Raw genomic sequence first — 12936 nt, 5'->3', positions numbered from 1 at the left:
TTTTGTAAGTAATAGGTACACTTGCGTGACAATTGAAAACAGGTTGGCATCTTACATTCAACCATTTTGCATGGTGATGATGCTATTGAAATAACAAAGAAATACATTTAAAGTCTTATTTTCTCAGCTGGATTGACAATTTTAGGCTACAGTCCTAACACCACCACCCCTTAATGATGACGATAAGGGGAAGGGTTATGATGCAGGAAAGAGGAGCACTGTTGAGAAGCGGGGGGCCCTCCATGGTGACAAAGGCCCGACCTCCACTCAAGTGGATGATTTGCTACCACTGGCAGTCCTCCCACAGGCGGTAGCCAGCATAAAGTCTTGAAAAGGGCCTGGGGTGCCAGAGGCTTTGGATCTGTGGGAGCCAAAGCCTCACAGATCCCTACCAAGAGTAGGGTTGCCAGGTCTCCGGTTTTCTGCCGGAGTCTCCAGCAAAAGTGGGCCGTCTCCGGCCTCCAGCCATATTTGGTGTGAAGAGGCTGATCTCCGGCTTTTGGACGTCCCCCTCAGGCACGCATGCGTGATTGACACACATGGCTGCTGGGTGGGAGGAGCGGCCGCGATGGGCGTTTCTGGCTGCGGTTTGCATCGCGGCCGATAGAGCAGTTTGGAATCTCGTTTGGAAGCAGAAGGCTGCGGGTGGCAGGAGCTGGAGCAGGTTGGACTGTGGCTGATTGCAGAGAGAGAGAGAGAGAGAGAGAGAGAGAGAGAGAGAGAGAGGCCTGAGAGAGAGAGAGGCCTGAGAGAGAGAGAGAGAGAGAGAGGCCTGAGAGAGAGAGGCCTGAGAGAGAGAGAGGGGGGGGGCTGAGAGAGAGAGGCCTGAGAGAGAGGCCAGAGAGAGAGAGAGAGGCCAGAGAGAGAGAGAGAAGCCTGAGAGAGAGAGAGAGGCCTGAGAGAGAGAGAGAGAGAGAGAGAGAGAGAGGCCTGAGAGATGGGGCTCAGCAGTCTCTGGCCATCACCACACCTTGGGGGAGGAAATTCCATCACACACACAAACACACACTCTCACACCCTGGGCCCCCCCTCTTCCTTTTCTGATTGTGGAAAGCTGGTGGTTCCATGTCTGCCACTGCTCCTTGGATTGTTGAAAACCAAATGTTTAAATAAGCAAAATGTATAGCAGGATGAGGTTGCCATGTGATTTTTCCAGCTGGGTTTGTGTGTGTATGGAACTTCAGCAGGTGAACAGGCCCGTCCCCTCATCTCTGTGACAATGAAAGTTCTACGTCTTGAATTTCTGGCTGCCACCCAAAGAAAGCTGGCAGCCCCGGGAACAGGTGGGTGCAGAGTGGGTCTTAAAATAAAGAAAGAATCTTGCAGATGGAAGGCAGGGAAAACCAGGCCAGGTTCCCCAGGAACAATGTCTGTTTCCTAATCCCTGCCCCTGATAAATCACAGTTTCCATTTTAAGCATCACTTGTGTTGGAATTGTGGAAATGCAACTCGATTTGGGTGTTTCCACGTCTGGAGGGAGACAGAGAGGAGACCTCCAGGTTGCTAGGCTGTGCCTTTCCTTTGGTCATATGCTCATCTTCCTTCCTGAAAACTGATACCTCTTAGGAATGCTGACCACACCTTCCAACTCTCTCCTTCCTGCTTCTTCTCTGTCTCTTGAAGAGAAGAGATGTCTTTGCTTTGTCTCTCTCACCTGCAGCATGAGGGCAAAGGCCATGTCAGGTCCATGAACCTCCAATGCAGGTAGTTTACTAGAACTAGAATCCCTTTCCTATCTATTGTGTATTTCCTTCAATGAAGCAAGCTGTTCCTTATTTTACTAAGTCTGAATCCTCAGTTATTGCTGCAGCGTAAAAGTCTGCTACTTCACAGGGAAAGTCTCTCTCTCTCTCTCTCTCTCTCACACACACACACACATCAGCGCTGGGTCTGCTCTTGATCCCAAACCTAACTCTGCTAACAAGTTTCTAGTCTTTTTTCAGCATTGAGTTGCCTCCACTCAAGACTCTGGAAGTTAAACCTCTCAGTGTGCGTGCAAAGCCCCCCGCAGCAGAGTAGGAAGCCTCTTTTTGTCTGTCAAGAGCCATTGACCACCAGCAGCCAAATCAACCTGAGGCCCCAGCTGGCTTTGTCTGTGGGTCAGTGGTCTGAGGAGATGCCTTGGGTCAGCTGCCAGCTTGCCCAATGTGCACTTTCAAAATTCTCCTCAAGCAGAGACTGCCCAGTGCTGAACACCCTCCCGCCTGAGAAGAGCCTGTGGAGCAGGTGATATTGGGGGACCTGCAGGCCAGAGCCCGTCCCCCCCTTTTAAATCAAGGGAAGATGGCCGTAACTCAGTGGTAGAGAACATGGACAGTCGCTGCCAGTTGCTGTAGACAGTGCTGATGCTGAACCAGATGGACCAATGGCCTAACTCAGTATAAAGCAGCTCCCTGTTTAAATCACCCTTCATTCAGAACCATAAGGACTAGAATCTTAATTTATGTTTAGGGAAACTGTTGCGCATGCAGAAGGGCCCAGGTTCAGTCCTCAGCGGCATCTCCAGGTAGGGCTGAGAGACACCCCTGCCTGAAGCCCTGAGAGCCGCTGCCAGTGCAGACAGCACTGGGCTCTAGAGCTCCCATGGGTCTGCATCCAACATTCCTGGGTAAATGAAGCGGATCCTCGCATCTGGTCCAATCCTGCCTCAGGCCAGGGCTCGGAGTCTTAGTTTGCCTTGGCCACCCTGCTTCATCCGCCCGTGCTGGGAGCTGCACAGCAGGAGTTGGGCCCATCTGTTCTCCTGGTACCTTTCAGTAGTTTTCAGGTTCCCTTAAGGACATAAGAACATCTAGTTCCTCACCCCAACCGTAATAGGAAGCCTGCAAGCAGGACCCTTCAGGGAGGAAGGGCGGGATATCAGTTTAATAGATAAATAAAATAAATAAGCGCAACTGGCCTTCAGAGGCATATTGCCTCCAAATGTTAATGCAGCTTCAAATAGCATTTGCCTTTTTTGCAGCCACATCACACTGTTGGCTCATATTCAGTTTGTGATCAACAACAATCCCAAGATCCTTCTTGCATGTAGTATTGCTGAGCCAAGTATCCCCCATCTTAATAACTGCATTTGGTTTCTTTTTCCTAGGTGTAGAACTTTACACTTATCCCTGTTAAATTTCATTCTGCTGTTTTTAGCCCAATGCTCCAGCCTATTAAGATCCCTTTGAATTTTGTTTCTGTCTTCCAGGGAATTAGGTATTCCTCCAAATTTTGCATCATCTACAAGTCTGATAAGCATTCCCTGCCCCTCCTCATCCAAGTCATTAATAAAAATGTTGAAGAGCACTGGGTCCAAGACAAAGCCCTATAGTAGCCCGCTAGTTACCCCCCCCAGGTTGAGAAGAAACTATTGATTAGCACTCTGAATATGATTGTGTAGCCAACTGTGGATCCACCCAATAGCTGTTCCATCCAGTCCACATTCAGCTAGCTTGCTAATCAGAATATCATGTGGCATTTTGTCAAAAGCTTTGCTAAAGTTGAAATATATTGTGTCCACAGCATTCCCACAGTCTATCAGGGAGGTTTGTTGTTGTTGTTATGTGCCTTCAAGTCGATTATAACTTATAGCGACCCTATGAATCAGTGACCTCCAAGAGCATCTGTCATGAACCACCCTGTTCACATCTTGTAAGTTCAGGTGTGTGGCTTCCTGTATGGAATCAATCCATCTCTTGTTTGGCCTTCCTCTTTTTCTATTCCCTTCTGTTTTTCGCAGCATTATTGTCTTTTCTAGTGAATCATGTCTTCTCATGATGTGTCCAAAGTATGATAACCTCAGTTTCATCATTTTAGCTTCTAGTGATAGTTCTGGTTTAATTTGTTCTGACACCCAATTATTTGTCTGTTTTGCCTAGAATGCCCTCCCTTGTCCTTAACATGGCTGCAACCATATCTACTCAGAAGTAAGTCCTATTGAGTTCTATGGGGCTTAGTTCCTTAATAAGCATGCTTACAGTTGCTGCCTTCAGGGGCATCTATCTGTGCTCCCATCTAACATCTCTGCAACACTAAGCTCCTTTCTTCCAATAATGGGCTGGCCTGAGGGCACGTAAACCCTTCTTCCCAGAAGAAAGTAAGCTAGAGTAAATGTTCCCTAAAGGCGTTGAACTGTGACCTGGCAGACCAGGGTTTGAATCCCCACACAGCCATGAAGCTCCCTGGTTGACCTTGGGCCAGTCACTGCCTCTCAGACTCAGAGGAAGGCAATAGTAAACCACCTCTGTCTGAGTACTGCTTACCATGAAGACCCTATCTGGGATCAACTTGAAGGCAGTCCATTTCCATTTTGCATCACCCTAAGCTTGTGAGAAAGAATGACCTTGTCACTTCAGATGGACCTAGGAACACCCTATTTTAGGTAAGATTTCTATTTTAATCTCCAGAGAATTTTTTTTGAATGGTATGCTCCAAGCAACTGTGGTTGATACAATGTATCATGTTTAATGATATCACTAGGGCCCGCCCCCTGATGTCACTAGGGCCCGCCCCTGATGTCACTAGGGCCCACCCCTGATGTCACTAGGGCCCGCCCCCTGACATCACTAGGGCCCGCCCCCTGACGTCACTAGGGCCCGCCCCCATTTTCTCAGGTTTTTGGATGGTTCCGACCTGGCAACCCTAACCAAGAGGCCTGAGCTTGGTGCCTGAAACTGCAGCAGCCCTGCTACCAAAAAATGCTTCGACCTGCCCTGGCTAGCAAAAATTGCCAGGGCTTTGCATGCAGTGGTGCACCCACTGATCCACACCTGTCCAGCCATTCATTCAGATTTCTCTACAATGGAAACTAGATGCACCATGAAGTCCATAAGTAGGTTTTGAGGCCAATAATGATTTTCTGTTGTTTGTCTCCTTCAGCATATTCAAGGAGATGGCCTCTGAACCTGGAGAAGAAAAGGTATCTGTCAATTTATTGTTATATGGCATCTCCAGGTTCAGAGGCAGCTGACCTCTGATTATGCTGAAGTTGGGGAGACTAACAACAGAAAAAGGCTTTTGGCCTCAAAACCTGCTTTGTCTAATCACCTTTTAAAAGGTGTCTAAATTAGTGGCCAATTCCAAATGATGTGCAGTGTGAAAGAAATATTTTCTCTACTGCTGCCCTTGAATTTCTTCAGAGGATTCTGAGTTCTGAAAAAAAAACCCAATAGTTATGAAACCATAAACCTTTGCACAAAGCAGTGCTTGGAAAAATACTTAAAGTTCAACTTGTAATCTCATATACCCTCAGATTTGCACCATGCCATTCTTTGTATGTTTATTTAGAATTAACTCTATGTTCAGTGTGGAGGGCTTGCTCATTAGTAACTGTGTTTGGCATGTTGAGTGATTGAATTTGAATAGCTTGACTTCAAAAGCTCTGGCTGCAGGACCTCATAGGCGCCCCACCAGCCCCCACTGCCAGGTCTGGTTGTAGCCGGCCATGCACTTCCTCCCATTGCTTGATCTTTCCCTTGAGAAAGATCAGGTGGCCAGGAAGGGGAGGGGAGGGGAGCATTGGACTTCACCCATCTCCCTCTTTTCAGACCACTGACAATCACAAATGGTTTGGGGGAACATTTTCTAACCCAAGCTAAATTTCAATGTATCTCAGAGTAGTGAAAGGTCCCAAAACAAAGCCATGTGTGTTATGTCAGAACACTCAAGTTTGGTTCCCTGGATCAGTTCTAGTTTGAAAAAGCCATGGGAGTTTTTTTTATCCCCATATATTACTATTGGCTAGGTCAAAAAAGCACCCCACTGACAAAAGAATTACAATTCTTGGGGGCTTTTTTGTCCCAGGCAATGTTTGTTTTTCAAAATGAAAATTCCATTCAGGCGCATAAACTTGATTCAAACTTGATTTGACCTGCCACAAAGCAGGTATCATTGACCTATTTGACAAAGCACGTAGGGTTCATAGTCAAGTGGCAGAAACCATTCATACAGCTCAAAAGATTCAGCCTTGGGAACTGTTTTTGCTCCCACCATTCCTGGTCTAGCAAGATGTGGAAATCTGCTTCTAAACACTCATCAACCGTGCAATTCTCTACTAAACCATCTTGTTCCCTGTCATATGTTCAATCCCTTCAGAAGTATTGAAAAATGGATCTTTAAAATAAATAAGGATAGAGCATCTTTTGTATGTGTCAAATAAAACACTAGTTCTTAAATAAGAAGAAAAAATAGTTCTTAAAAAAGTGCAGTAAGTTAATCATAGTCCAGGGCTTCAGTAGGGTCGATTTGGAATCTGTTATTTTCACTTCCTAGCATTGCTTCTAGAGAAACATTTTCTTTCCTATATACCTATTGGGTTGCTGAAAACATTGAATTAAAACTGTGTGCCAAGGCTACCCAAATTCTTCACTTAGAAAAGTGGAAATCTGCACCTAATTCTTACAGCCCCACGAAAGTGAATGTGTAAATCTCCATTATAGGTGAAAAAAGACAGCAGAGAAAATCAAAACAGGCACTATTTGTAAGCATTCCTGCCTATCTCCTAGCAAGGTTAATGAGAAGCAAAGCTATGTGACATTGTGATTTCAGTATAAACCTACTAAGAGTGATCATTAGGGATATATAGTGAATATCTATGATTTTTGTTTCCAGGAATAAAAGCAGCATCATATGAATAAAAGGCCCCAAATATAGCAATAAGTTGTCATTATTGTGGAATTGTCATATTTAAAAAGGGAAAAGGGGGGAGTTTGTTCTTCAATATGTTTTGTATTAAGTAAGTTAATAACATGGAATCAGGAAGGATATACAATAGCAAGTTAGACAGCAACTGAGTGGGGAACCATGATGAGCCCTATCCCAGCACCATACGCAAAAACACAGCAGTCTCTGCGCTTTTCAGTCAGAAGCCACATGCAATTAAGCCAGGTGCCTGTGATTTTAAGTGTGGTACAATGCATTAAGCTGCTAGGATTTGAATTAGCACGTTAACTAATAATTGAGAAAATCCTACCCTTTTGAAAATTGCATAACTGCTGTTTGTGAGCAATTGCCCCAGAGCTTGCAGTATCACTTTTCAGCAAAGTAGAACTAACAGGGGAGGTTTTGCATAGTTTTCAACCCTCTCCTGAATGCGAATTTGAAAAGAGCTTTGAAATATGAATGCTGCCGGTGGCTGTAACAAGACTCTGACTAGCAAGGAACCTTTAAGAATACTATCCCCATGGGAATAACACCTTTTAATTTTAATTAAAGGCCTGATTCTTCGGTGAGTCTGCACAGAAAACCTTCTATGCCCAGAATATCTATGAACTGAGGCTTAATGAAGGACATACCTGTAACAAAACAGGATCAATAGTTTTCTTACAATAAACGTTAAAATGAAACTGCTATTTTAAAATTACAAAAAAGGTCAACTCTTATGGAAAAAAAGACTTCACTTTACCAGTTTCATTGTCACTGGTTAACTTTTCCTCCCTCTCCTCCCTCTCTAAAGTGCTGCTGGCTGAGGATATGCTGGATGCAGAACAATTGTCTTTTTCATTCACTTCTTCATTCTGCCTCTCTTTTTCACTTAGTATTGCACCTTCTTCTGTCTCTTGCTCTGGACCTTGCTCCACTTCGCTCTCTGGCTCCTCCTCTACTTCTTGGGGTGCTTCTGTCCCCTGTTCGGACTCTGCCTTGTCTTCCTGCTCTGCTTTTGTTTCTGCCTCTGGCTCAGGTTCTGGTTCACAGGCACTCACTGGTGAAAAGAATAATGGAAAAAGATTCACTTAAAACAGTGTTTTGTGCTTCACACAGTCAAGTGAGTTCCATCAGCCTTCATTTCTCCAAGTGGACAAAAAGAGAAAGGTGTACTGGTATCAGTAGCTGTCTTTAAGGAACAGTTGAGTATGGCGTTCGTAGTGCGGGACGGATGCATAAGCATTTGAAGATGGTTCTGCTCAGGAGGCACACTTTGGAAATCTGCCATTTCTTGCTTGAATCAAGTTTGATCAAATGCTAAGGCATGTGTGTATGTATATGATTTCAACAATATAGGTACAAAATATTTAATAATCTCATCCAAACTGGGTGCTGAAAGGTTAACAGTGACTCTAAACAAGTGATGGTCATTTAAAAAAAGGAGGGGAGAAGCAAAAGAAAAAAGGACAAGATAACGTTGGGTTGCTATATGCTTTGCTGTTGAAAACAATTTTCATGTGACATGGAATGTTTACACATAAAAAGGTATACGTGTGTTAGCAAATGGCATAGCTTGGAAAGGGCAGTGTCATGCACTTAGTTGACAGAAAGCATATGTTTTCTCATGCCAATTTATTTCAGAATACACTCGCTTGGCATCTGGCACACATTTGTCTCTGAACTGGCTGGCACTTAATGTTGATGGTGCAGTTGATTTCTTCCTTCTCATTTTATCACTGACACAGTGAAATTCAGTTATTCACCTTCATCATCATTTTTAGATAAACCAGCAGATTTTCACATGCAAAGATTTTATATTGTAATGTGAAGAAACTAGACGGCATCCATAGGTACTCAGTCAAGCAGCCCATAGTTCTCTAAACCCAGAATGACCATGCAGAAGTGACAAAAATGTGAGTACGCATGTTAATTTTGTGTAGTTGTGAAATCACCTATTTCACTGAACTATGATGCACTTGTAGCTTTTTCTTTGTGACCAGCCTGGCAATTCTACTATTGCAAAGTATGCAGTATTGGAATGGAGACTGCAGTGATCTATAGACGTGATGATTATTCTTTTCTGATGAAAATTCGGATGAGTCAGAAAGTAAGAGAAAAGGAAAAGGGGTCCATCCAAAACAAATTAACTTGAAAGTGGAAAAATTGGGAGCATCTGAGAAATTACAAAGCTCAAAAATGAGTTACTACAGGACTATTTTAAGCCATTTGTAGACCTTTGGGGCATACAAACCATCTGAAAGTTCTCATGCACAAATGCCACTGAGACCTAAGCAACAGCGCAAGCACTGTTTCAATGTGAGTTGCTCAGGAAAACATCCTAGTTGATTATGTCCTTACTTTCTAAAGGCAGGTCAGAACATAACGTTATCTTAGGGAAGGGCCACAGCTAAGCAGTAGAGCATCTGCTTTGCACACAGAAGGTCCCTGGTTCAATCCCAGGCTCCAGGTAGGGCTGTGTCTCCTGCCTGAAACTCTGGAGAAGCTGCTGCCAGGCAGTGTAGACAATACTGAGCTGGATGGACCAATGGTTTGACTCAGTATATAGCATGTCCCTATGTTCCTATCTTCAGATTTATCAGTGACAGACTTTGACAAATAGATGATTAACACCATTATTTGGTTAACAATGAAGTATATTTTGTGGCAATGTAAAGAACAACACCAATTTGAAATACAGCTGAATCTTCTGGGATGATCTATGAACCTAGAACTTTTAAATTGTAGACAGAAACACAGAGGATAGTTCTCAGAGGGTACTGGACACGAGAGCTACATCAGTGAAGGGGGACATATGGTTCTTCAGATGCTGTTTGACTATAACTTGCATAATTTCCAAGTACTGGCCATGCTGGCTGGGCTGATGGGAGTTGGAATCCAACAATATCTGGAGGGTCACATGTTCCCCATTCCACCTGTACACCACACCTCTGATTACTAGTAATGGTGGCAAATTCTCATTTGGGGGAAATCAAATTATACATTCACAATTAAAAACGTCTGACCCCATTTCAGACTGAATCTAATTTGAATCAGACCAGAATTGGGTCTGGGCCTGACTTGAAATATTGTGAGACCCTTTGAACTAGGCGCATTTCCTGACAGTCACAATGGGATTTGTGTTTTCTCTACCTCCAGAACTGAATCAAAAGGCAGAGAAATCTAGAACTCTATCCTTCCCCAGGAGGAATGGTACTCCTCAACATGCTGAGCAGTGTACCATCTTGTTAAAGAGAAGCCAGTAAGGCCTTTCTTGTCAATAGTGAGCTTTCTCCACCACGCACAATCCTCGGAGTGTATGTGTGTGTGTGTTTCAAGCTTCCTTTAAGAACAGTGGCTCCCAAACTTTCCCCATTGACGATCTGAAAATTGCTGATGGTCTTAACAGACCACTTAATTATTTTTCTGCTTTTTGTAGCAATTACAATGCACCGTGTTAGATACTGTATTATTTTAATTGTAATTTTATTCATTCTTTTATCTCTTACATTGTATTTTATTGTATTACAATTTGCATTCCATATAATTCAAATTGTAAGAAAAGAAGCAAAAAAATACAATTAAAAATCAATATTAATCTTTAACGTGGCCTGTCACAGAACACCTGAATGAAGCTCACGGACCACTGCTTGTCCATGGACCGCAGTTTGGGAATTCCTGTTTTAGAAAACTCAGGAAACACACACACACTTTGTTTAGTGTGCTCAAGAAAAGCTAGGAAAAATGTTTTTCAAGGTAAGCTGGGTTTTCACCCGTCTAGGGCTGGGTCAAACTTCTGAAAGTTCAATTTTTTTACATATATATCTTTTGTTGTTGTTGGGAGGAGGCAAAGAACGTCTCCTCTTCTCCATTTTCAGGGGTGTGACGTTTGTCACTTTCAGCTCTGATAATCTGGCAGCCACTATTTTGTTTTTCTCCATAATGCCCAGTTCCAAGGCCTACTAGGGAAACAAGGATGGGGAAAATAAAATAGCACCGGCCAGCAAATTTGAGTTGGCTGGAGTTCTGGTGAGTTTCACATGCACACCAATCACATGTGCCAGTCCCCAAATCCTCCCTTTGCAACTTCATAACATGTGAATAGAGCATGGATTTTTTGGGGGGCTATGGCCCAATCTACCACTGATTATCAGGAGCTAGGGACGAACAGTAGTGGAAGGCTATCCCCTTAATTACCACTAAAAGCAACTGAAAGCTGGGCTCCATAAACCTTTGTCTGACCCATCCTTTGCTAAGGTGATGCCATCCAGACATTTTGGACTACAACTCTCATAAACTTCAGCCATCATGGATGGCACTTGCTTGAGCACCAGAATAGTGAAGGCTGGTGTGACCAACTCAGCTAACATTTCCTTTTATTTGCACACAGAGTTTTCTGTGATTTTAAATTGACTGGGACCATTTCTATTCTGCTTGACACTTTTCAATAAAGAAACTTATGGTGCCCAATTTAGTCCTGATTCTTCTGAAAAATCTGTATTTGCTAACAAATTATCATAATATCAGGCAACTGTATTCAAAAAGTTGATGCATGGCTGTTGCTAGGTATCCTTCATCTACACTAGTCAAACATTCTAGGAACTTTTATCCCACACAGTTTATTTCCTTTATTTACTTCCTTAATTTACCAAGTGCTCAGTCTACGATTTAGACTACTCACTAGTTAACCTGCCTGATTTCCACAATAAGTCACTTCTAGCACAATACAAATCCAAGATCCACCAAGACAAGTGAGTTGTACAGATCTAGGGCTGTCCTGGCTGAGCCAGAGCTCAGCCAGGACTGAAGCACTGGAACATAAGTCAGTAGAACTTACACTGATGTAAGTTCCAAAAAAAGTGGAGTTCTGAGGGCAGGGCAAGGAGAGACATAACCAATTCCATGCCTCTTTCATCTCGGTCAGGTGATCTGACAACCCAGTGGAACTTATGCTGGCAAAAAGAGTGGTGTAAGTCAAAGTCTGAAAGGCTTATTTTTCCTCTCCAGGCTCAGACCAGTTCAGCTGGCAGTAGCTCCATTTCTGAACACTGTTTGGAATAGGGGTACCTTATGCTGGCTTAATTTAAACCAGCATACCTGTACTTAAGATTGCTCTGTTAGGCTGCAATTCTATACTCACTGACAAAGGATTAGGTCCCAATGAACTTAATGGGACTTACACCTGAATATACATTGAGTATACTATGACATACATAGGGCTGCATTTACAGCTTTGATTCTGTATTGAACCTTTTTCTATAAATTCAAGGTGGAAAGTAGGAATGGGATCTGTTGGCCGGTGCCTGTTCGAAAGCATTCCATCAACCTAACAGGCTGGCATCGATTGGAGTTCGTTCTGTATGAGCTAGCTGCTGCTTTTATTGATCTATGGAGGTTTTTTTGCTCAGAAAAATATCAATATTAATATCAATATTTTAAAGGAAATACTGATATTTTCAAAGAAATATCGGTATTTTTAAAGGAAATACAAATATTTCCTTCAAAATATAGATGTTTAAAAAAATCAATATTAATACTGATATTTTTTGTGAGCAAAAAAAACCTAGCTTGGTAAAAGCAGCAGCTAGCAGATACAGAACAAACTCAAATTGATATTTTGAAGGAAATATCAATATTTTAAAAGAAATATCATAAAAATTGTTCTTACAATCAATGTTTTAGAGGCAGATTTTTTTAAAATAAAAGTCCGTTTTCAAAAATTGCTGCAGAAATTTGCTATATTAAAATCTGATCCTCAGCGATTGAGAATAAGCAAATTAATGAAAAATTCGGTACCAAATCCAAATTGGGTGGAATTCTAGCACATCCCTAGTGGAGAGAGTGTCTTGCAGAAAGCCAAATATGAAAAATAAAAATGGAATCGCTTTGTACATGTCAAACACAAATTATGCAGTTGAGTTTCCCACATTTGGGGAAATCACAGAGGTCAGCACTCCTGGAGCACAATGGATGAGCCTCACCCTGGGAAAACCAGGGTGTGCACGGCAACAGAAGACATAATTTTTCAATTTCTATGGGAAAACCTTTATTTTCTAATTTGGCTTTGTTTATTCCTTCTCACGTAACAAGCCATCCCATCATTCTTGGAATGATGATGGAACTTTCTCAAAATAATGATTCCATATTATTTGCAAGGTTTTAAAAATTGGGTTTCTTTTTATGGAATAAACAATCTGGCAACTGAATAGTCTCCAACTTTCTCAAAATGTTATTGTGAAAGAAAATCTGAAAAACAATGTTTTAGAACTACAAATAATTCAAATGCCATGGAAAAGTGTGTTGGAAATACTTAAT

General features: G+C 42.6%; 1 protein-coding gene across 18 annotated transcripts in view; it reads right to left on the bottom strand.

The window, feature by feature from the left end:
- FHOD3 (formin homology 2 domain containing 3) overlaps nt 1–12936 on the bottom strand; it is a 573780-nt gene that overhangs the window by 106581 nt on the left and 454263 nt on the right. For 16 of the 18 annotated variants that reach the window (XM_061588106.1, XM_061588108.1, XM_061588109.1 and 13 more), the window contains one exon: nt 7385–7681. The exons of 1 other annotated variant lie outside the window; for it this stretch is intronic. In XM_061588106.1, coding sequence (XP_061444090.1) covers nt 7385–7681 — 297 coding nt within the window. The remainder of the gene's footprint in view (nt 1–7384; nt 7682–12936) is intronic. One more of the 18 variants, XM_061588113.1, reaches the window with a different exon arrangement.

This window comes from Rhineura floridana, chromosome 11, assembly GCF_030035675.1.
Source record: "Rhineura floridana isolate rRhiFlo1 chromosome 11, rRhiFlo1.hap2, whole genome shotgun sequence".
Lineage (NCBI taxonomy): Eukaryota > Metazoa > Chordata > Lepidosauria > Squamata > Rhineuridae > Rhineura > Rhineura floridana.
Note: the sequence above shows the minus strand (reverse complement) of the source record. Positions and strands in the feature narration are given on the sequence as shown.